This window comes from Haliotis asinina, chromosome 8, assembly GCF_037392515.1.
Source record: "Haliotis asinina isolate JCU_RB_2024 chromosome 8, JCU_Hal_asi_v2, whole genome shotgun sequence".
In the NCBI taxonomy this organism is placed as follows: Eukaryota; Metazoa; Mollusca; class Gastropoda; order Lepetellida; family Haliotidae; genus Haliotis; species Haliotis asinina.
Genome location: NC_090287.1, coordinates 64,126,337 through 64,151,946, shown reverse-complemented (window position 1 = coordinate 64,151,946; position 25,610 = coordinate 64,126,337). Strand labels below are relative to the sequence as shown.

At 40.0% G+C, this 25,610-nt stretch overlaps 1 protein-coding gene across 2 annotated transcripts; it reads left to right on the top strand.

The window, feature by feature from the left end:
* The first annotated feature begins 3,250 nt into the window (after positions 1-3,250).
* Positions 3,251-25,079, top strand: LOC137294977 (ras-related protein Rab-32B-like). Of its 2 annotated transcripts, XM_067826212.1 has the most exons (9): positions 3,251-3,365; positions 4,353-4,385; positions 16,983-17,079; positions 17,653-17,709; positions 18,019-18,051; positions 18,195-18,222; positions 18,534-18,608; positions 20,216-20,324; positions 21,539-25,079. In XM_067826212.1, exons 1-9 carry the CDS (start codon positions 3,260-3,262, stop codon positions 21,697-21,699), a joined length of 699 nt encoding a protein of 232 aa, XP_067682313.1. In that variant the 5' UTR covers positions 3,251-3,259; the 3' UTR covers positions 21,700-25,079. The 2 variants fall into 2 exon arrangements, with proteins under 2 accessions (XP_067682313.1, XP_067682314.1); XM_067826213.1 differs by lacking the exons at positions 3,251-3,365; positions 4,353-4,385 and adding an exon at positions 13,869-14,189.
* Positions 25,080-25,610: the final 531 nt, after the last annotated feature.

The following is a 25,610-nucleotide window of genomic DNA, read 5'->3' as shown; positions in this document are numbered from 1 at the left end:
TATCCTTGTAGTAACATAGTAGCATGCTAGTTCTAGCGGGAAGATATACTTGTAGTAACATAGTAGTCAAATGGTTCTAGCGGGAAGATATCCTTGTAGTAACATAGTAGCATGCTGGTTCTAGCGGGAAGATATACTTGTAGTAACATAGTAGCATGCTGGTTCTAGCGGGAAGATATACTTGTAGTAACATAGTAGCATGCTGGTTCTAGCGGGAAGATATACTTGTAGTAACATAGTAGTCAAATGGTTCTAGCAGGAAGATATCCTTGTAGTAACATAATAGCATGCTGGTTCTAGCGGGAAGATATACTTGTAGTAACATAGTAGCCAAATGGTTCTAGCGGGAAGATATACTTGTAGTAACATAGTAGCCAAATGGTTCTAGCGGGAAGATATACTTGTAGTAACATAGTAGCCAAATGGTTCTAGCGGGAAGATATCCTTGTAGTAACATAGTAGCCAAATGGTTCTAGCGGGAAGATATACTTGTAGTAACATAGTAGTCAAATGGTTCTAGCGGGAAGATATACTATTAGTAACATAGTAGTCAAATGGTTCTAGCAGGAAGATATCCTTGTAGTAACATAGTAGCCAAATGGTTCTAGCGGTAAGATATACTTGTAGTAACATAGTAGGATGCTGGTTCTAGCGGGAAGATATACTTGTAGTAACATAGAAGCCAACTGGTTCTAGCAGGAAGATATCCTTATAGTAACATAGTAGCATGCTGGTTCTAGCGGGAAGATATACTTGTAGTAACATAGAAGCCAAATGGTTCTAGCGGGAAGATATACTTGTAGTAACATAGTAGCCAAATGGTTCTAGCGGGAAGATATCCTTGTAGTAACATAGTAGCATGCTGGTTCTAGCGGGAAGATATACTTGTAGTAACATAGAAGCCAACTGGTTCTAGCGGGAAGATATACTTGTAGTAACATAGAAGCCAACTGGTTCTAGCGGGAAGATATACTTGTAGTAACATAGTAGCCAAATGGTCCTAGCAGGAAAATATCAGTGTACTGAACCTTCAAGCAGTGTTCCATCCCGCCTCTCCAATGTGCATTGTAATGTGTATAAAGAGTCTAATATCATTAGATATCAATATCTGCTTTTCAAATAGATCAACGTGTTATATAATAATTGCCATAATCCCCCAATATATCTAATCATACTGACATTGACGGATGTCCAATCAAGTCTCCCGTGGGGGCCTACTCGCATTGTAGAATACACTAATGCAATTGTTACTTTTATTGGCCATGTTGCCCGGGAAACAGCTCCCAATTGATCCCTTGTTCATGAAACGTTGTCTCAAGAATGGATAAGGCGACAGAAACCTACAAAAAAAAAGGAACTGGAAACAGTGTAAGGCTCTTCGTTGTGTTAAGTGATATGTTGAGACGTGTTGGTTTCTGCTTTCGCTGATGAAGTCAGATCTGTCTTTATAACCGGGGTTTCTGAAAAGCGTGTCCATGACTGAACAGCAGAACTGACGGAAGCGCCTGTAAAATCATATATAAGTGGTGGTGCACACAAAGTATTTCAACCGTTGACGTCGGGGGTCTGAACTCGAACGGTACATACAATCAGTAACAAATACTATAAAGCCGACAAACCTTTCATACAGACGCATATCCCCAGATCAGGTTGATGAAGGATCCAAACATAGCAAATATATATACACGTGGACACACATGTCGCAACACATGTGCCTTACAACCGTCATCTGCATAGCCCTCATATATTCAGTTTGTTTGTGTGGTTATATTGATCCTTGGGGTGCTCCATATACACTGCTTATAAAAACATGCGTGTCAGTATCAAAAGCGAGCAACACATTGAATACGGGTATCTGCCATTAAGCAAGTATGAAGTTTCAGTCAACTCTTCTAAATCTAGGGAAAATTAATTGAATTTGTTGTTGATAGGCAAATAAAGTCAGTGCCAAATTGCTCAACAGACATGTCACTTAGGGGTGATACAAGAGATTTTGTTCGACATCTATCGACTATCAGCCGACTCTCCAGAAACTGAAAACATCAGCTAACTAGTGATAAGTACCGCCAGCGTTCAGGTCAACCACGAGTGACGTTTACATGAAGGGGAGGGTTGGGAAGAGGGGGGGGGGGGGGGCAAAAGTGGCGGGAAGTCCTTCTTCGAATCACAAAACTTCAGCCGTCAAACTTTAGAGTCAAGGGGGTCAAGGTCGGCGTCACGGGAAAGGGTCCACTGATCGGACGAAAGTCGATGTCTTTTGTTCTTTACAACGGGATATCTTGAGCAGGTACGGTTCGGCGGGGTACATTGATCACCGTGTGGTGGTGCTTTTCACGTAACTGGCGTCCTAGACACAGTTGTTGTGCCATATTTAGATGACCATCCTCTGAACGCAAGGCCAGTTTTCATTGGCGACAATGCTGAGACACACGGTAATCGCCGTTGATGTTGTCAAGTACTACGTCAAGAGGAGGTAGTTCTGTACCATGGCTCGCCAAGAGTCCAGATCGCAATCGTGTGAAGCATGTTGTCGGCAATGTGGTTCGCAGCTAGGATATGTCATTTGAGCTCTTTTGAACAAACTACTGTTTTCGTTCTTTCAGCTTTCAAATTTGCCATTTTATAACTCCGTGATGGTCTGTTCACCCAGTCAGCAAGTTTTGCGTTTGGATAAGCTCTTTTCCAGTGGTTAACAGTTGATGAGGAGCTGCGAAACGTTTTCCATGTGTTTTTGTGCGTGTGTGCTCGGGCGCTTGCGTGCGTGTGTGCTCGGGCGCTTGCGTGCGTGTGTGCTCGGGCGCTTGCGTGCGTGTGTACTCTTATTCAGCTGCGATTTTTTAAAAGTGTCATTAGCCATAGAGAAACAAACAAATTATAATGTATAATTCAAGGTTATTCTGATATTATGATTGATTGGAAATCTGACACAAACTTCAAACTTCAACTTCGCTTATATCTTTTTTTATCATCATTGCAGCTACTCAAATTATATAGAAACATATTTTACAAAATATGTTTGAGTAAGTATTTGTTTACAACATTGATAACGTTTGAGATACCAACTGTTCCAACCTAAATAGTGTTCACAGAAATCCGAAACTTTATGCAGATATACATTTCAAACCATTTTCCAGTCATATATATCATCCCATGTTCTATTTTCTTTCCACATGTTATAAACATTCCTGAATAAGGTCTGTAAGTGGGCGTGGTCTGTTGGTTGTATTTGAATCACGTGAGCAGCACATGACCGTGCAAAATGGCGGCGGCCACAGCCGCTGACTCGGACGAAAAGTCGGCATCGGCCTCAGGTGGCGTTCAAGAACATTTGTATAAAATACTCGTAATCGGAGAGTTTGGTGTAGGTAAGACAACCCTTCAACTGTGCCGTGAAGTTCCACAACTTGATTCATTCATGACAGTCCATCATGGACAATGTCTACCCCGGTCGAGCAATCACTGTAGCTCAACTGGACTCCCCAGTCCCGTGAGTTCGACATGTCATGGCTAACAAATAGAAACCGCAAGTTGAAATACTTTTCCTCTATCAGGAGCTTAAACTATGCAAATAGTTTTTGTGGGAACATTTTGAAATCTGTACGATCAACGCTTTATCGAACTCTTTCATCAGCTGAAGGAAAACACATGGGTCATTCAATCGATAAAATCCACAGAAAAAGGTTTTCACCACAAACCACAAACGATGCGTGAATGTAGAACAGGACAATTTCTGATACACGTGAGCTTGTATTCTAGAAATATCATTATTCTAGCTGGTGTTATGAATGTATTCTGTCCTGAAAACTATTGAAACTGTACCTGGTTCACTTAAGTTTACATAATGAACACTGTCACTGATCTTGAAATACTACGACCTCATCGCTTACATGCTTGTTGTGTTTGCTGTATGTATTTCCTGTGTATGTTCCATGCTATCAGGTTTCTTCCTCTACCAGCAATACACCAACACACATCAATCACAATATTCAACAACCTTTTGTTTGACCAACACTATTTGTAATAACAATCTAGTATATGTCAACAACTCAGGCAATATTTTATGATAACAGTCTTTTCATGCAACAGGTGGGGATTTTTATTACTAGTTAAATTGACTCAAAAAGTGCCTCCAATCCTGTGGATCAAGATTTTATCTTTTCCAGGAAGTGTCATTAAAAAACTGCACAATGACTATGAGAGGTCATCAAAATTATAACGAGTAACAGGAAAGTGTTATTATTTTCATCACATTAAAACATCAAAAACCTGTGATTCCCTTCTTGTAATAAATGACGAATTGCTTCCAGAATAACTCTATTCAGTCACTCTATTTCAACATTTTATTTCCACAGGGAAAACATCAATCATCAGAAGGTATACTGAAGGTAAGATGGCAGGAAAATCTGTCCTTAGTTTATAATTGTTTTGCTTCTTTCAGTCCCATTTTACATACCAACTGAATCATTCTTTCATACATGCACACACTTTCAAACATCCATTCACATACATTAACCCACTTTCTTACACACATTAACACACACTGTCACACACTCTAACTCAGTTTCACATTCTCATACTGACATGATCTCACTTTCACACAGAGAGAAAGAAAACATGAGGGAGGGAGAGAGAGATCCACACAGATTCACACACACCACACCACACCACACAAAGACACATTCATGCTCACCCACTATCACTCACATGGTCTTGTCATATATTTACCAAGGATCTGTTTATAGACATTTATTTTTTTCAAAGAGCCCAGAGAGACAGGAGAGTCGTCAGGAATGGAACACTAAAAACAACAGAGATTCCTCCTTGGTGTAAACCTGACATGATGCATTGTCACCATGACGACACCACCTTCCGCAGACTTGTTAATGGCATTCACAAGCAGACCTCAATGTCTGAGTGTATACTATACCCATGAAGATCTGGGTTAGAACTGGTCTTCAGTAACCCATTCTTGTTGTATGAGGCTATTGACGGGACCAGGTGGTCAGACTCAATGGCTTGGTTGACATATTTATTCCAACTGCATGTATTGATGTTCATGCTTTTGAATGTCTGGTCCTGACTCAGTTATTTACAGACTGCCACCATATAGCTGGAATATTGCTGAGTGCAGCATTAAACAACAAACTAAACCAAAATTAGTGCATCGTGTTCCGCATCTCGAGACTTCAAGAATATGTTCAGTATGAAGTCAATGATCTCCTTGCAAGCTTTAAGTTAGGTTCTTTGCTTCCTGAAGATATGAACTCAGTAAATTATTTAGTGATATGATTTATTCCTCCACAATGTCTGATTCAGAATCCTACAATGCCTGTACTGTAGGTTTTCACATTGTGCAAATGAAAACTTACACTAGTTAAAAAACACTGTAAGTATGGCTTCATCATCTTTGTATGTTTACATATTTGATGCAGCGCTGTTGGAGTAATTACACATAATATAACATCTTTTCAAATAGCAATGTTTGATTCAATTTTTCTATGTAGAACAATGTATTTCCATAACTAGAGTGGCGCTTCTGACAAACAACAGCTGTAGAATCAATAGGGATGGGAGATAACTGATACATTGCAATTTGAACTACGCAATACGATATACAGTCGTGCCCCGTTTATCCGAACGCTTGTGTTTTTATTCAAATCGTCCAGATAAGCGAATTTTCGGATATCTGAATCACGGGTCAAATGTACAAGAAACGTACAAATAAATGAACATAGTAGGCATCAGACATAATCTTTATTGATTACACAGTGCATTGTATCAGTGCACACAAATTACAGTGTCTCATACCTGTTCATGCTCACTTGAAAAAGTCTGTCATAGCCTTCTGAACTGGCTTTGTAGAATAGCGAGCGGACTTTACTTTAAGTAACAGTTCAAGGTTCTCACCGTCGCCTGCACACTCGTAATAGCTAATTGTTGACTTGCCAGTGGTGTGACCGAATTCTGTGCCGAAGTGTCTACTAAGGGTTTCTAGGCTTGCTGAGGGATACTGCTCCTTGTATCTACAAATTTCTCTCTTTTCCCCCGCTGAAATGGCATGCCGTTTACGTTTGTTTGGTTGACTTGTCATTTTGATCGACTGACCCAAAAATGTTTCTCAGAGTAATTATAGTGACCTACAAATTGACACGCCTCAAAATGAACTCAGTGTCACCCTGCTACTCAGAGGTTGACTAATCTTCTCACGCTTCAAAGACTGCCGACTTCTTTCATGTTATGTCACGCGTTTCCCTCGGTAATCGCGTATGTAAACATACAGTGCTCAGCCATACGTATATACGAGACAGACAATGTACATAAGTTGGTGGTTTGTTTGTGAAAATGACCATACGGTTACGGAAACCGGATTTCCGGATAACTGAGTAATTTTACAACGTTGTGAATTCGTTTTAAGGAATTTTCGTTCGGAAGGCGAGTTTTCCGGATATCTGAGGTTCGGATATACGGGGCACGACTGTATTGAGGTACACCTCTCGTGAACTGCTTCACCTGATGATGTTGTATTTCCTTTACATTATTACACAGGAAAAGTTTACAGAATGGTTTTTGGTCCTAGAATTGCATTTTCATGACATTTAAACCATATAAATAACAGAAATAGATTGGTGCCGGCTGCAGACTCTCTTTTCGAGTTCCAAACTTTAGAGTGAAGTCTTCAGTTTGGAAACATTATCAGTTGCTCACTTCCAAAATCTGGCTCGTGGCATTGTTTCAAAAGAAAGAAAACAGTACTCTCATGACCATAGCTTTGTGTCATACTTTCACAACATACTGGACTACATATTGCAATATGCCAGGTGAACACATATCTTAGAACAGGCCTTCAGCAACCCATGCTTGCCATAAAAGGCAACTATGCTTGTCGTAAGAGGTGACTAACAGGATCAGGTGGTAAGGCTCGCTGACTTGGTTGACACATGTCATTGGTTCCCAATTGCGCAGATCGATGCTCATGTTGTTGATCACTGGATTGTCTGGTCCAGACTCGACTATTTACAGACCGCTGCCATATAGCTGGAATATTGCATAGTGCGGCGTAAAACTAAACTCACTCACTCACTCACTCACTGAACATATATCATAATATAACACAATACAAAAAATTTTGGCAATACCCCACACTAAGAATCACATGTGTGGCTCCATGACAGTCATTCAGATCATATATAGTCTGTAACAGAAATTCATCACAGACAAAAGATTGTTCATAGTGCCACTACAAAGTCAAAAGATTACAGACTATCATAAAACAGCCAATCTAAATAGATTGTTTCTCATAATCCTTTTATGTAGTAAAAAAGAAATCTATTTATCAACACTTGTGACATGTTGTCACTTAAATTACCCAGATGACCTAGAGTCATGGCTGTCGAAAGCTAACATTAGACGAAATTTTAGAAAATTTCTGCTTGCATTTAAAGATGAAACAACAACCATGTTAGTGCAGTCATGAAGCATGTCTTTCGTGAATGTATGTTCAGAACAATAATGCATTACATCAAATCCATTCTAAAAGATATTGCGACATATAATGATAGAACAAAATATATCAATCATACAACGTACAATTTTTATTTTTTATTAAATGTTATTTTTTATACTCACCTGTTAGAAAGCCAACATTGCCCATTTGACTGGCGCTTACTCAGTTTCTCCCATAACACAGTCTACACAAAGTAGAGACACAGGCTGTAGGTCACCCAGGTCATGAGATGACCTATACATGTCATTCCCTTGTCCAGCGAGGCAGGCAATGAAACCCTCAGGTGGGAAGGCTGGGCAGGAACTCCCGACTGTTGGGTTTCTACCAGGTAACTATAAAAAATGACATTTAATCAAAATTGTTATACTGTAAATCATTAAATTTTTGCGAGCATGATATTTTTGCGAAAATTGTGAATGACTTAAGCTCACAAAAATATCATGACGCAATTTGCTGGTAGAATGCAATGAATAATCAGCAAACAACCTGTCCTATTTTCGCTTTATTATTTATCTCTTATAAATCAACAATAGATCTAGACAATACATATATTAAGCAATGACAACAACGCGAAGAATGACTAATTACTAGCATTACTCACGTGTCACATGTCAAACAATGGATACCAGGGGCCCGTTTCACAAAACTCTCGTAGCCTAAGATCTTGTAAGTTTTCTCGTAGCCAATGTACCTCCTATACTGTAACACAGGAGCTACGGATGCTACGAGAAAAGTTACGAGATCTTAGGCTTACGAGAGTTTTGTGAACCGGGGCCCTGAACAAAAGTCACTCAATCTGTACGTCCGATACTCCAGACAGGCAGCAACCATGCAACACACATTTCTTGGAGACTGTTTGAAAGGCCGAGACCATCCAGCGGGCGTGGATAGCTTTCATGACACTTATCTGGAGATCAACAGCTTCGCCGACACTGACTAAACTGGTCCATAATCTGTGCCAATTTATTAGAGTCAGTCCATTTAATTTAATCCCTTTGAACTGTTTTAAGCTTATATGGCCTATGCAGCAAGTGTTGTTTTTAGGAAAACATCACTGATTGCATACATGCAGAAGTACTCCACTAAATGTTCAAGATTAGCGGCAAACTTTAATATGTGATTGGATTTACTTCAGATAAAACTTTCAGAGGCAAGTAAGCTTTGAAACTGTCAAACTGAACTATGTTTTGAGAATTAGGCAAGTCGCAAAAGTATCGTGAGGCAAAAACGTCTGTTGGTCACCACTCGCAAAAATATCATGACGCAAAAATTTCATGATTTACAGTATTTTGAACATACTTATCAGGTAAGAAAGCCAATATTGCCCAGAATGGCACAGAGGCGAAGGGCTGAGAGTGTGGATGCGAGACCTCGCCCGTACGTCTCTACATTAAGAAGAACCAATAAACCCTGAGGGGAGTGACCTTGCGGAAGCATCCGTCTCCGCACTAGAGGGCGGGTAGGACACAAACTGCTGCCCGGACACCTCCGCTAAGGAGTGGGGAGCAGACGGCAACCCTGGAAGGGAAACCCAACACAATAAAAGACAGCTCAACACCAAAGGAGAGGTGAGAAGCAACAGACATGTTTATTTAACACAAAAATGGTGGGGCGCTGAGGACCCCAGCTTAAGCCAAGGTGGACGAGACAGCCCTAATCTCATGTGGGTTAGTCTGAGCCAGAAGTGGCCTGTCCTGACACTTGTAGGCCTCTATGATGGCGGACCGAAGGTAGACCCCAAGAGCTCTCCTGTCAATCTCCCGTTTGCTCCTCTGGGAATGAGTCATGAGGGTGCTGGCCTTGTCATCCGCTCCTTAGGTACGAAGGCCTTGAAGGTTTCCGTATCCAGTATGGCACCTAGGTATTGGAGAGAGGTGGATGGTACTAGATCCACTAACCACCCTAGGCATCAAAGGAGGTGGATGACGAGGTCCCGTTGCACCTCGAGAATGGAGGGCAAAGGGTGTAAGCAAAGCCGTCATCCAGGTACATGAGGAATTGTACCAGGAGTTCGTGGAGGAACTGGACGATGGGTTGGGTCACGCAAGGGAACAGCCAGGGGTCGGAGGAAATCCCAAACAGGAGGACTTTCCATTGAAAGTGCCTGCCCCCCAGGATGAAACAGAGGTACCTGCGATCCGCCAAGTGAATGGGGATGTGCATGTACGCATCCGGGAGGTCGAGGGACACCATGTAGTCTGAAGGCTCCAGCAACTGCATGACTGATGGAAAGGTCAAAAGTCGAAAATATGGCGGCTGTTCGAGGTAAGAGGAGTTGAACTCATTCAAGTCATGAATCCGCGAGTTGCATTTGGGCCTGACAGAAACTGGGGAATAGAATCCGGGAGTCAGATCCTGAAGGGGGATTTTCTGAACTGCACCCTTGGAGACAAGAGACTCCACCTGTTCTAAGGTGAGTTGGAACCTGAGTGAGTACATCGGACGTTCCACTGGAGAGCAGGTTAGAGTGGGTGGAGAGGAGATCGGGATGCAGAAACCCTGCTCCAGGATTCGACACACGAACGGGTCTAGTCATAGCTGTTCAGGACAAAGAGGCTCAGGCTCGCAAACAGGCCCGTCAAGCGGAGGAATGATAGGTGGTAGAAGGACTGGTGGGCACGAAGAGTCAATTCTACTTGGGGGTCCACTTACCCTTGGTTCGCTTCCGGGGAGTGCCCTTGCTGGGTGTTTGGAACCAGTGGTTAGCCTGGCTGGGCTGGTTAGACTGGTTCGTGGGTCTTTGGCCACGACCATCCGAACAGAAAGTCCACCTTGCCCGTCCGCTTTCTAGGAGTGGACTGGTCCGGACCTGCCTGACGCTTATGGGGGATGGAGCCTGCAGAAGGTCTGCCACATGTCATGATCCGATTGGATAGATCCTGCTGCTGGATCTCATGGCAAGTGCGGTGGGCTTCTGGGATCTCCCCCACAAACAAAGTGTCTGACGGAGGGAGTCCCTAATCTCGAGAGGGAGATTAGTGCACCCCAGGAAGCCTTCCTGTCTAAGCGTCTAAGGTTGATAATGGCGACTGAAATCCTAGCAGCCGACAGGGTGACTCCGCCAGCTACAGCTCCACATGCCCTATACAGAGGCTCCTCGCCCTGCATCATCCCAGCCTTTTTGGCGTAAGTGGCCATAGCTTGGCAGACGTGAGCCACAAAGTTGGATCTTGCCTCCGTGTCCAAATGGATGAGGTGATTGTCTGACACCTTGTGGGGTATGCCTGCAGACGCATCTCGAGGGATGTCCGCATCCAAGGAGGGAGGATCTAGCAGAATGGGCAAGTTCGCCTCTGTTTGTCCGAGAGGAGGAGCTGAGGGATAAGGCGACCTGGTCCGGCGGAGACAACAGCCTCCTTCAATTCCTTGGCAGTTTCTTCTTCGTTTAAGCAGTGCCGAGGGAGGACCTTCTGAAGGGGGAGAACAGAGTCTTCAGGGCAGAAAGACTCTCCTCTTGCCCTAGAAGCAGCTGAAGGTTGGTCCTCTGCCAACACCACGTCAGTGTATTCGGCAATAGCCTCCAGCCTAGAAACTGTCAGAGACTGGAGTGTTAGGTTCCGGAAGGATAGGGTCGTTGTCATCCCCCACCTCCTCTGGAAGGATGGGAATAAGAGGAGGGTCTCTTGTGTCAATGAATACCATGGTGGAACGGACGAAAGGGTTCACTACTAAGGGGTGACATCCATTTAAGCTCCAATCCGAGGAGGAGAGACATCACAGAAAAAGGGTCTGATCAGACGGAAGGTCCGTCTATCCTCCTCTACTCTGCACAGGGGGTGGAGGGGAATGACAGAAGAAATGCCTAACAAAAGGTCCACCTAGGCAGAGGGTTCGTCTGTCCTCCACTACGCCGCACAGAGGCAGAGGGGTACAATAATAAATGGAACTAATGAAGGGTCCGCCCAGGCAAAGGGGTTGTCTGTCCTCTGTCTCTCTGCACAGAGGCGGACGGGGTTCGATAGTTACGGGAACTAACAAAGGGTTCGCGGAGGGGAAACGACAGTCAACTGACGGAGGGTTCATCAAGGTCCGTCTGTCCGCCTATCCGTCCGAGCACATGAGCTACACAAGTGCGAGAGTCCCGTGTAGCAAGAGGAGCACTGGCTGACTAGTGAATCGACAGCATGCCTAACAAACAACAATTACACGAAAGAGAAAACTTCCTAGTCACAAGTAACTAACAGCACTCGACACCGACTAGATAGGGGATAGTACAGAGAGAGACAAAAAGCAACTTTACTAATATCCAGCGCACAAGATAAAGCGGCCAAACAACACATCTTGACTCGCGTGTCTCTAGTAAGTGTACGTGTATAGGTGACCTACCACCCGTATGTTGACCTCGCATCTCTACTTTGTGTAGACTGTGTTATGAGAGAAATTGAGTAAGGGCCACTCCAGTGGGCAATGTTGGCTTTCTTACCTGAGAAGTATGTTAAACATATATATATTTGTCACTGGCCATCTGTACAAATGGTTTTCAAGGATTTTGTGGATAGGTAATATATGTAACATAAACTGTTGATAATATATACAAGGCTTATTAGTGTATCAGGACATCTTTACCAATACAGCAAAAACAGAATTTTGTAAATAGCTTCTATGTGTGACATGGCATGGTATGTGATGTGATGAACTTGTACATTGCATGCAGTGATGATGCATCTCCAGATGTTTTCTGTACCATGTAAACTTGTGTAAAATGGAAAGTAGTAACCAAAATATTAATAACAAAACTTCCATTGAAACACAAAACAATATAGATGTTTAATTAAAAGTGAATCTGCTTCCTGCTTGTCAAGGTTGACAGTATTGCCTGACTGAGGTTTACAATGCAGGTAAACATCAGTCTCTTGTCAAATACATGGCAGTATCACAGCTGCTGCTTCTATCAATCTGGAACATTAGTTACCATGGCAACCAAATTTTCCATTGTTGTTTTTAGTGTATTTAATTCTTTGCCTGAAATATCAGTTTTTTTGGCTGTGTGTTCCGCTAGGACAATGTAACCCTTTGCCAAGCATGTGATACCAGTTTCATCACTTTTAACAAAATGGCAAAATAAATGCAATTAAAGAGGACTGAACACTGTATATTCTTCCCAAAACAGAAACTGTTCACATTGTACAACAAAATATGTATTTGAACTACACAAAAATGAAAACAAGCCCAGAAATTAGTGAATTGAATTCATGAACACATGCAACTCATCTGAGCATCATGAAAAACTGCATGTAGGAAACATATGTCAAAAAGTGCTTTCATGTTGGGAAGCTTAATTGTTTGATGTTTGATCATTCGAAAAATTAAACGGCTGATGAAACACATCATGCCACGACTCACAACATTATGAGGCTACTGGGATTGTCCATTGGGGGCATGTCTCAACATCAGGTGGTTGTGCTATTCCACTGCCATAATATTACCAGTGTTGAGACTTTTATAAAATTGCTGATTGACATCGCCATGTCACAAAGCCACCATTACCGGATATAACCACATCGTTCCGTCATACAACCGATGCTGACATAATGTCATCAAGTAAACTGTCATAGGTTCTAACAATATAATGTCCATCTATTTTGGTTGTAGTGGAGGGGTTTTGATTTATATGATATATTGGCAAACCTAGTTATTGAACAAGATATAACAGTGAAATTATGGGGAATGTTATGCTCAAGCCTTTGTTATGGAAAAGAATCATGATGATTTTTGATGGGATAAGTGCACAACAGAGAACCTATTTAGTTGTTGTTCAGGGCAATGTGACAATAGTATTCTTGGATCAGTGGCAGTTCTGTTTCCTAAACATCATAGTCAGGTAACTTGGCTCCTTTTCAATTTCATGGGGTTATTTCTTTCCATCAAAATTCTAAATTTTCAGAAACTAAGTGTTGTCATATTGTTGTGTTATATCCATCTGATTTCATTAATTAAGAAATGAGAATACACAATAACGAATATACCACTTGCAGTTAGGTGAACTACATACGGCTTCAGTTTTGGGTTGTGGGATATGGTCTCATTCCCCACTTAAGGTACTGAGTGTGTTATGTATTTTGACTTTGTGTCAAGTATATTTCTCACAGAAATGCCCATTGGTACATACCTGTAGTACCTGTGCCAACAATGACCCCTTCCGCCCTAGTTGTCTAAAGTGCTACAGTTGGCCATTACCAGAATTACTTCAAACTTTCCGCATGAACCTGACATAATGTATTGTAACTGGAATACTGTTCGATGCAGTGTTAAACTCACTCACTCAGAACTATGTGAACAAGTTGAGTTGACTAAGGGTCTTCAAATAAAGTTAGTGATAGGTTTATATTGGAACATGAACCAAGCTGTCACAGACCTGTCCTGCTCATTTGCCAGGCAGATAGCGCAACGACAAGATAGCACTGCGCCAGACTCCCACAGTGTCGGGTGACACTGATGAAGTGGTGTAAATCAGAATGGCTAATTAACGTCCATTATTGCCACAATGGTATATTAGCTTGTCGCAGCTGTTGCAGCACTGATGCAAGATTACAAGCGCCATGCTTGTTTGAAGAATAACTGTAAAGTCATACACTGCCTTTCCTGACCTGGGACTGGACAGTCTCATCAGGGCATGGTACCATGGACACCTGAACATGTGTCAGGTGTCGGATGGTTGTGTTGGGAGTCTGGTCAGGATACACAGGTAAATCTGAGACATCATTACAGTCTGTTTATAACTGAGTCAGGCACGTAGCAAGTCAGTTTTTTCGTGTAAGCCCGATAGGTTGCAAAGCTTCATATTTAGATGATGTTGAGTTGTGGCCAAACTTTTTAGCAACAATCAAGTGTAAGAGTACTAAGACCTGCCTTTTTCACATGGTAGCTATGCCCCTGTGAGTCATTGTGAGGCTATTGAACTTTTGTTGTAGTTTCTGTCACTTACCACATTTTCACTTTCAAGTTTTTCAGTTGACATGAGTTTATGAGTGGGTTTAAAGTGTTCTATGTATGTTAGGGCTTCTCAGCTTGAGGTGATGCAGATCGTAGAGGTTTTATACCCATAAGGTCTTACCCCATTATCACTTTCAACCTTTGATTAAACCAACTTATATATGAGGTAGTTTGAGATGTGAGGTGTTTGTAGAGGTTGAGCACTGAGCAGTCATGTGAATAAATGAGAAAATCTAGACTTGCACATTTACTACAAGGCGATGGTGGGGTAGTCTAATGGTTAAAGCATTTGTTCATCGTGCTTAAGCCCTGGTGATTTACCATATGGGTACCATGAGTGAAGTGCATTTCTGGTATCCCTCACCGTTCACTGTGATATTGCTAAGACTGAGGTAAAGCCATACTCACTTACTCTCTCTTTCTCATTTACAGTAGGATTAGGTTGAACACAAAATTTTAAGGTACAGGAACTATGCAACAGACTTAGGATGTGGACCCTGACGACTGACCGCTCCATGATTGGTCCAGGAGTGTTGGAGTATTGGATGGGTCAGTCTATCTGTTGGTCATCCCTGCCATCAAAGGCCTTGCCCATCTACTGAATATTGGTATCAAGGCCTCAGTGCTAATAAAGTCCTTGCAACAAATGATGGATATCAACTGCTTCATCAATGTCTTCTCTGTAATACATAGTTTGTAGTCAAATAATTTTTTTTCACTCTCTCATGAGGTATTTTTTTTCAGTTTTCATTTCAGGTTTCAATATTCTTTTTACATTAAGATGTAATAAGCAATTCTTTCTGGCAGCCTCAGTGTGTGTCTAAACTGCTGGCTTAAAAAGACAAGGCTAAGAGATCTGTAGCCTCAGTTAATGACACTGTGATAAGATTGATCTGACAGTAATCAGTGGTGAGGAAAGTATCATGGTCATTAGTGGGCGGGACAATCTCTCTCGCAGTCCAGCTTCCTGCTGGGAGGATGAAACAATGACTGGAGAGCTGGGGGCATCAGCTAGTTTCAACTTGATATGTTTGATTTTTTTTATCATGTCTATAATGAACTGCATCAACTTTAAAGTGAAGACAGATCGTTGCTACGATACTAGCTTCAGGGCACTTGCTATCATCTTTGCTGAAATACTGAATTGAAAAAATGAAACAAAATCTGAAATCCATTTACAGTTCTGTCTCCTTTGATAATACAGCTTCTAAAATGATACACAGATGTTGCAATATATTGTTCATTTGTATGTAAATTGCAGTACCCTTGGACAGTTCTATAAGGCCAGACAATTTTATTTCTTGTTTTACAGATTTTTGTCCTCAGAAAACCTAAAGGCAGGAAGGGAGAAAAAATGAAAAAAGAAAAAGCCAATGAATGTAATATCCCTTTTAAATACTAAAAGTGTCTTACTTTTAGCAATTTATGAAGTTTGTTTTGGGCAAAAAGCAATGAAAATATAGATATTTTTAAGTTGACATTTTTGGCCAATAAAAACATCAAGATGTTATATTTTTGACTGGGAAACTTACTTTTTTTCCAGTGAATCCGTACAACAAGAAATTAAATCGGTCTCGCCTAAGATGAGAAAACTGTCAACATTATGATGGACATGTTGTATTCTGCAGAAATGGATTATCATTTTTGTTGAAGAGTGAACTGTACAAAATTCCGCAAGACAGCTGTGCAGGGGCGGATACAGCTTTTTGAGAAGTGGGAAGGTGCACACTTCTTTTGCACCCGAGTTTCAAGTGTCATATAACCAAATTTCATGGCAAAGGGGTGGTGCACACCCCTGCACACCCCCTCTGGATCAGCCCATGGCAGCGTGGTGGAGTCTGCCATGATTAGTTGTCCTGGGGAGTACAGTCTCGTAGTGGATGTCACACAAGATGCAGATGCTGTCAGCTGCTAAAATGACCGCTGTCCCTAGTGGCCGGAACATGACTTTATCAGTTCCGAGGTCGCTTGTGCACTGACATATCATTCATTGCTTCAGTGAATTATTCATAACATTTATTCATGTATGTCAGTGACTGTAAGCGTTGGTCAGATTGTATGCCAGATTACAAAAATTTCAGATTAAGCCTATTCCGAGCTTTAGGTATTGTCTGTTCTTTGTCCTTCTTTGTCCCTTACAACCTGTTAAGATCCGGGTTACAGAAACCGGTCTTCAGTAACCCATTCTTGTCATAGACGCAACTTACAGGATCGGGTGGTCAGACTCACTGACTTATATGTCATCATATCCCAGTTGCGTAGATTGATACTTATGGTATGTTAATCACCGGATTCTCTCATCCAGATTTGATTATTTACAGACCTCATCCATATGGCTGAAATATTGTCGAGCGTGGTGTCAAACAACAAACAAACCAACCAAATCTTTGCCTCTTACAAATCTAAGAATAAATAGTAATTAGCAACAAAGCTGTTTGTGTCTAATCAAGCTTCAGTTACTGCGGATCAGTTTTCCTGATGTGTGATGTAGTTCATGTACTTGCAAACAGATGGATTGTACTACATTGGATTGAATTTCTTGCAGGATTTTTCTCACCCAACTATAAACTGACCATTGGGGTGGACTTTGCTCTGAAGACAGTAGACTGGGACAAGAACACCAAGGTCAACTTACAGCTGTGGTAGGTCAGCTTACAAGTGTGATAGGTCAACATGCAACTGTGGTGGGTCAACTTACAAATGTGGTAGGTCGCCGTACAACTGGGGTAGGTCAGCTTTCAACTGTGGGAGGTCTATGTACAATTGTGATAAGTCAACTTACCACTGGGATAGGTCAACTTACAACTGTGATAGGTCAACTTACAACTGCGATAGGTCAGCTTACAACTGTGATATGTCAACTTACAACTGTAGTAGGTCAATGTACAACTGTGATAGGTCAGCTTACAACAGCGATAGGTCAGCTTACAACAGCGATAGGTCAGCTTACAACTGTAGTAGGTCAATGTACAACTGGGATATGTCAACTTACAACTGTGGTAGGTCAGTGTACAACTGGGATAGGTCAGCTTACAACTGTGGTAGGTCACCTTACAAGTGGGATAGGTCAATGTACAACTGGGATAGGTCAACTTACAACTGTAACAGGTAATCTAAAATCTGTGGTAGGTCAATTTAGACATCATACATACATTATTATTACTTTTTAAAACTTACATTTAGTTGTTTTAGAATTTTGCTGTGGTATGTTCCAGGGACATTGCTGGCCATGAGAGGTTTGGTCACATGACCCGAGTGTATTACAAATATGCGTAAGTCATCTGGCATTTCTGTAAAAAGCAAGTGACAAACTACTCACATGTCTGAAAAGTCAAATTATTATTATGCAGGATCTATTTGAACTTCATGGAAGTTCATTTTTTAAAAATAATTTGATTGTCCAGAAATGAAAAGTTTGCTGACAGTCTTGAAATCTCGTACAGTTTGCTTCATACAAAAATACACAAAATCTTTCATTTGTTATGTAAATGAATAAGTAGTTTGATAAAAATAATCCACCCACATAACACTAACAGAAATTTACCACTTCTGAACAATAATTTTTGTCATTTCATTTTCAGAATTGCAGCAATCATATGCTTTGACTTGTCCAGGTAATTATGTGTTTGAGTTGTACAATGTTTAACTGGCAACTGTTCTCATTTATGCTTCATTTTTGCTTGACATTTTAAATTGGCCAGATTTGATTGATTTCTCATGTCAAAAACATATTTGATTTTGAAACATTTCATTTCAGACCAGCCACATTTGATTCCGTTCTAAAAGTAAGTTGAATGTTTAATCAATATGCCATGCTCTGTTCAAACATCATTAACAGTTGGTGTTCAGCATGACTCTGCGACAGTCCTTGCAAATTATTTCTTTTTCAAAAATTCGCTGAAAAAACTCCAGAAGTACAAGCATTCCTTCTACTTTAAATCCCTTTTTGCCTTAAAACAACCCTTTTTCCATGTATTTTTAACGTATATGAGCTATAATTGTTGCTTCTTTCACACTTCGATACAATTATTTTTGAAGTTCATCTTGACATTTCTGTGGATGTTTTCTTCATTCAACTTTTTCTTTGGGTTTCTAGTGGCTGAATGATGTAAATTCCAAAGTGATGCTGGCCAATGAACAGCCTGTGCCAATAATGCTGCTGGCGAATAAGGTGAGGAGGATTGAACTAAGGCTGCTGCCATGATAGTCATGCCTCTTCCATCCCAAGGTGTAGCTGAGTATACTTAGGGCAGGTGACTCTGTACTTACCTGTTGGATTCCGCTCACTGAGTGTTTTATCATTATAAAGATCAGCGCTTATTTCTGATCACACACCCCTGCCAATCAAACACACCTGTATGATATACATTACTTTGCACATGTTTGTTCATTATACCTGTTTTCACACCTGTCACACTGTTCCCATTAGTACATGCATGTGTTCCCAGTTTTCCATGTGCCACACTGTTCCACATTTTACACCTGTTAGACTGTTTACACTTTTACACCTACCTCACCATTCCCAGTTTTATCATTCCAAGTTTTACATCTGACATTCTGCTCCAAGTCTTACACCTGGGACTGTTTACAGTTTCCACTTATAAGACTTCTTAGTTTTACACTTGTGAGACTATTTTTAATGGTACACCTATGAGACAGTTTACCGTTATTCACCTGTGAGACTGTTTACAATAAAACACCTGTGAGACTGTTTACAATATAACACCTGTGAGACTGTTAACAGTTTTACATTTTCCACACTGTTCTCAGTACTTTCTGAAATTCAGTGAAATTACCTGAAAACACGAAACTGCTTTAAAGTAAAACAGAGCTATAGTTTTTTTAAATACACAGTTACAGTACAGTCACACATGGAGCTGATGGGGCTGGGCGTGACAGCTGCCTGGTTACGCATGGCAACAGGCTATTACTGGATGGCAGCCACAAACACATGCCTTCACTTGTCTCACACTTAGTTCTGCCTCCCCTTCAGCCAAAATGGCAGGTTGTCATGTACTTGGTCTTCTGTATTCAGAATATGAATGCATAAGTATTAGTTTAATTCAGTTTGCTTTTATATCTGTATAAGATGAAATTATTAATTCAATAAGTATACGTCAGTTCTTGTGTTGCCTTGTGAGATTGTGGGAATATATTGGATTTGTGCTATGTCTTCAAGTCTTAGCTGACGTGATGCAATTTGAAGGTGTGATCTGTTTGTTGTACCAGTGGTCTCTGGGATCTGTTAGTTTTATCAGTGATCTCTGAGATCCATTATTTGTACCAGTGGCCTCTGGGATCTGTTAATTGTACCAGTGGCCTCTGGGATCTGTTAATTGTACCAGTGGCCTCTGGGATCTGTTAGTTGTACCAGTGATATCTAGGATCTGTTAGTTGTACCAGTGATCTCTGGGATCTGTTTTGTTGAACCAGTGGTCTCTGGGATCTGTTAATTGTACCAGTGAACCCTGGGATCTCTTTGTTGCACCAGTGATCTCTGAGATCTGTTAATTGTACCATTATTCCCTGGGATCTGTTTCTATGAGTGAAACATCTAACAAAATGGCAGACAACTACAAAGTTGTAAACAATGTGGGTTTCTTAAATGTTAGTTCTTAACAAATTATGATGAAGTATGTAATCACAATACTTGAATAAATATAGTAACACAAATGCTACGCAGATGGGTATTATTCATGATTTGGATGGATGACATATATTATGAATGTGCGATCTGTTTGTGTAGCTTGTGTTCTATACGGGCTTGATCTGTTGCAGTGTGACATTGAGGATGTAAATGCAGATGAAGACATCCTCAACAAGTTCTGCAGGGACTACAACTTTATAGGCTGGTTTCAGACATCAGCCAAGTCTGACATCAATATAGGTAGGTTTCAGACATCAGCCAAGTCTGACATCAATATAGGTAGGTTTCAGACATCAGCCACGTCTGACATCAATATTGGTAGGTTTCAGACATCAGTCAAGTCTGACATCAACGTAGGTAGGTTTCTGAAGATAGAAAAGGCTCTATCAAAAGTGTATAGATATGAGATACACTGCAGTTTGTTGATGAGGTCTGTTTAATCACAGGTACAGTATGTTAGAAATAGGTCAGAGCTGATAACATCAGCACTGATAAGATAAGAACATATCTGAGGTTGTTGTAATCAGTTACACTATTTATAAATAATACATTAGGCTGCCATAACATTTTCCCATGCTTGTAGAAAGATATTCTGATTTCTAGTTTGTATATGAGTAGTTTCCTGAATGTGTCATTGATTGGGCATGTTGAAAGTTAAGGAAATTGTGACCAGGCTCAGAAATATATACTTGAATATATACATGTGTAATCACAAGCATGGACTAGCCAGAATGTAAGAGAAGCTCCACTACAGCCAATGCTGCATTTGTAATGCTGTAAGTTGGGATAGGTGTATTGCTGTACACAGGTCGATTGAGAGTTACTTATACCGACCAGTGTCATGCATTAGTGAGTGAGACTATGTATTTAACCTTTGTTGCAAAATTTTTTCTGAATGTTTTTAAAACATATGTCCTCAGTAACAGAAATTTGTCTTCACAAGACAACTTCTTTATTGAAATATAGTGAGACTTTTAAATGTAATTGCTGACATCATCATCTAGCTGGTAATGGTGCTAGTGTCAACACCAAAACATTGCAAAAACATCTATTGCAATAGAGAAATTGTCTAGCCATGAAAATTACCATAACATAATGCATGAACATATCTTATAAAAATAGATTTGGTTGGTTTGTTGGTGTTTAATGCTACACTCAGCAATATTCCAACTATATGGCATACATCTGTAGATAAATGAATCTTGACCAGACAATCCAGTGATGAACAACATGAGCATCAATATATGCAGTCTGGATACAATGACATGTGTGAACTTAGTCAGTGAGCCTAACCACCCGATCCCACTAGTCGCCTCATATGACAAGCATGGGTTGCTGAAGATCAATTCTAACCCAGGTCTTCATGGTTAGAAAAACATAGGACACTGTGAATGCAGTTCTGACATTTCACGTATAGAAATGTAGAAACTCAGTGATATTTAATTTTCCTTCAGACAAATCAATGAACTTCCTTGTGGAGCATATCTTGTCCCTTCCCACGGAGAGCCAGCAGCCTAGCGAGCACGTCACCTTACAGTCCTCTGTCTCATCTAGAGATGACTCCCCTGAACATGCCCGAATTCAGCCCAGACAGGAGAATGGGTGCTGCAGTTAACAATGGCTGTATATTGTAGACACCACCAACAAGGGTCACCACTCAGCAGTCGAGGGGTGGTGGTCGTCAGTGACAGGTCAGATGTCAGTGGGGATACAGTACAGGTCATGATGGGGGTCATGGGGTAAACAAGATTTCCGGAAGTTTCAAGAAAATTGATATATGTGTAAATTTGATTTAGAATAGATTTTGGTATATAACAACGTAGGTGAGAGAAGGATACCTGCTTAACCTGGGTACCCACAAGATCCAGGAATCAAAAGTGGAAGGGCAGTAGCTGGTCATAAGGGGATAGTTTACCTTCTGCAATAAAAACGTGTTTTTCATTGTGTTGACCAAGTTTGGAAACAAATGGACTGGTTTGAATGGAGAAAACCACTGTTAGAGACATCATATTGAAATTAATCTGGTATTGTTTCAAATATTATTGTTTCATTACTATTAAGAAATCCACAATGTGATATGTAACATCCTGTTTGTAATTAGTTTTGAAAATAACAGGTAAGGTGATCATGCTGCTTACAAGATGTATCCTGAGCTCAATAGATGTACCACAGGTGTTGTAGTGATTCTGCTTGCTCATGTATATCTTATTTGTGATACCTTGTATGAAATTATAAGCAATTATATATGAGTTTTCAAAATGTGACAGATGTGCTGAAAGGTCAGTTATAGTTGAAACTTTTATGACATCTTTCAACATTATTCTGTTACATGCCCTAAATCACAGTTTTAATTTTTATCTTTTTATTTTCAACCTTGATGAATACCTCATAATGTTTTTCTTTCAAATCCAAATGACTTTGACATTTTAACTGTCATTATAGGAATTGACAAATAAGGTGGTGGGATTTACCTCCCTTGGTGGAGCTGGTGTGTGTACATGCTTGTGTGCATGTTTTGCAGAACATGTTCTAAGGCTGTTCAAATTGGTGAAATGTTTCTCAGGCATGAATGGGGTTTCATAGTTTAAAATGTCAAAAATAATATTGGATTGTCCTTATATCAAGTGTCCCTTTTTCATATAGTAATCATCTGCTTGAACAAGAAAGGCAGACTTTTTGATGATTTTTAATTGTTCCTGAAAACCACATGCCGATGAAACAATTAGTTAATTCATGAAGTCTTAGACATAATGGCCTGTGGCACTACCTACTTGACAAAGTGTTTTAACCACATATATATTAACCTGAGATCACAAAGGCTTGTAATGCAAAACAGTGGCAGCAAGGTATATATTGTTACGGACAGTTCTTAGCACCAAACGAAGTCCTAAGATGACATCACTCACAATGTATAAGTTGATGCCAATTGTTAGTGTTAGTTTTGTTAGTGACAAAACACTTTTAGCAATACAAGTCCCTGTGACTGAGAGAAAAAAAAAATTTTCTCTATAAAACTATTCACCTTTGCAGGTTAAGCATGTTATACGTTGTATTTAAATTTGTTTAGTGTTATTTAAATATATATTTTCCAGTCTAAGTACATGTTTGTATTACATATTTTTATGTTTGCCAGTGTATGAACTGTGTTGATTGTCATGCTTGACAAACTTATTGTTTTAGTTTCAAATTATTTTCAAAATAACTAAATTTTTATATAAGAATACAGTTTATTTTGTTATGAAATCATACCTGTTATTATGTGTATATTTTAAAGAAGCCTTTTTTTGTAATGTACATGTTGATAAGTGTTAATGTTAATGTTTCAGATGTAATAATTTATATTTAGGGGAGATAACTCTGTGATTTGTTTTACATATCCTGGTTGAAGTATGAGTAATATGTATGAAGCACCATTTCAGCCATCAAGTACTTTTTTCATTTTGTTTCATTTTTTTTTTTTTCTAGTTATATGTGGATCATTTGCACAGAATCTGGTAAGGGCAAGGGAGTTAAATTCTGATCAGTATTAGGTTTTACATTGTGGGAGGAAAGCCAAAGTGATGTCGGACAAAGTTTTTTGCAGTTTAGTGAACCTCACAAGCATGAGTATTATGCTGCCTGCTCAGAGTATAGATTTGTTTATCCTAGAGGCTAATGTGTCAGACTGGCATGATAAAGGCACAGATTTGGTTTCCTACATGGGGATCATGTATGAATCTTTTATTTGGTGCTTCCTCTGTGATATTCCTGAATAGAGATAAAAGCAGTGGAAAGCCCACTTCAGTCGTTAAGGGAATATGAGTGTGTCAGTAAATGCTATTACTTGTCTCTGTCCACAAAATATTTTAGCTACACCACGTGATTAGGTCATGACGAAAAGCAGCTACAGAACATGACCACACATTCTGACCAGTAAGGATAACCAGGAACAATAATATGGTTTGTGCTTCTCACATACTGATGGGGTATTTTAAAGGGAAATTTAAAGTAACATTGAAGATTGTTCAAGCATGTGTGCCTGCATGCATGCAGAGTATAGGTTTCACATGGTTACCCCACTCGGACAAGGTATGCAGACTCTGAGCTGACCAGTCGTTGTTTCACCACCTATATGCCAATCACCAGGCAGGGAAACAACAAGTATCACCTCTCCCTGTGGCATGGGCCTGAGCCATATGCTCTGTCCACCAGACTACAAAGATGGTCTCACATGATGTTTACAGGTATGTTTTGTTGTTTTACAGTCTTATCAGACATTTAATCTAAATATAATCCTGTTGTCTTGACACACTGGTCATATCAGTGATAGTGTCACTATCTGAACTGATCTCTCATTCAGTAATATGAAATACATGTTATATGGAAGCAGTTTCATCATTATAAAACTTACAGATAAACAATCAATTAAAATTAAGCCTAACTTCTTGTTTCACAAGAAGCAAGCGTGTTTGATGTCAGTGTGGTCAAGCTAAATATGTCTTCTAAACTCATGCATGATGACTGATCCCTAGCATGGCAAATATATATATTACCTCACCAAAGTGAATAATGATGGCATATTTGTAGGACCAATTTTTCAGATAAAAATCAAGTGGTTTTGTCTTCCATGACCATAACCAAAAGTGAATAAGAAATATATTGTCAGTATATTAATATATTATATTGTCAGTCTTCGGAGGTGTTTTTATGAGGAGCCAGTGGAAATCACATTATGACACAGTACAAGCTGTATATAATATGGTAAAAGTAAACCAAATACCTGACTCAAGATGTGATCATGTATTTCAGGTGCTTCACTGTAATACCATATATACACCAGTGTTCATCCATATACCCTGGTTTGTAAAGTTCACTGGGAAGACTGTTTTAGCCATTTGTATCCTATTTTGAATGTGATATCATAGACATATTAACTGATTTTGACAAGTAAAGATTTTTTATTACAAATAATTGTACTTGCTAGACTTTTTGCTTAATAAAGAGCTTGGCACATTTGTGGGTATGTTGTCTATGTGGAGTTGAAACAACTCGAAAGAAGTTGATAAAAATTCAACTTTTTTTCAGTTAAAATGTCATGACAGCAAAGATTAACTATAATCGCAGAAATAAATTGGATGTTCAGATGTACTCCTACGTTTTTATAATATACTCAAACATTAAGTCAAGGGCCCTTGCACACAATGTTCAACAAATACATGAAGAGTTCACATCTCTATATCAAATGAGTTGTCTCTCTTCCTCCATTACATGGTCAGTGAATGAATTGTGTGCAAGTTCTTCCGGAGCAGACTTTTCATCATAACTTCATTGATTATAGCAAAGAACATATAATAAATTCATCATATGGTTTAAGTCAGTATGTTTATGTTACTCCTGAGTTGGACAAGCAGTTGGCAACATATATATGGATGCTATGAATCTGTGCAGGTGAGTACTATTTGTACCTGTCACAAATACTGCAGCTATGAACTTTCATTGTTGTTACAACACACTCTGTAATATTCCAGTTAGGGCTGGGACAGGTCT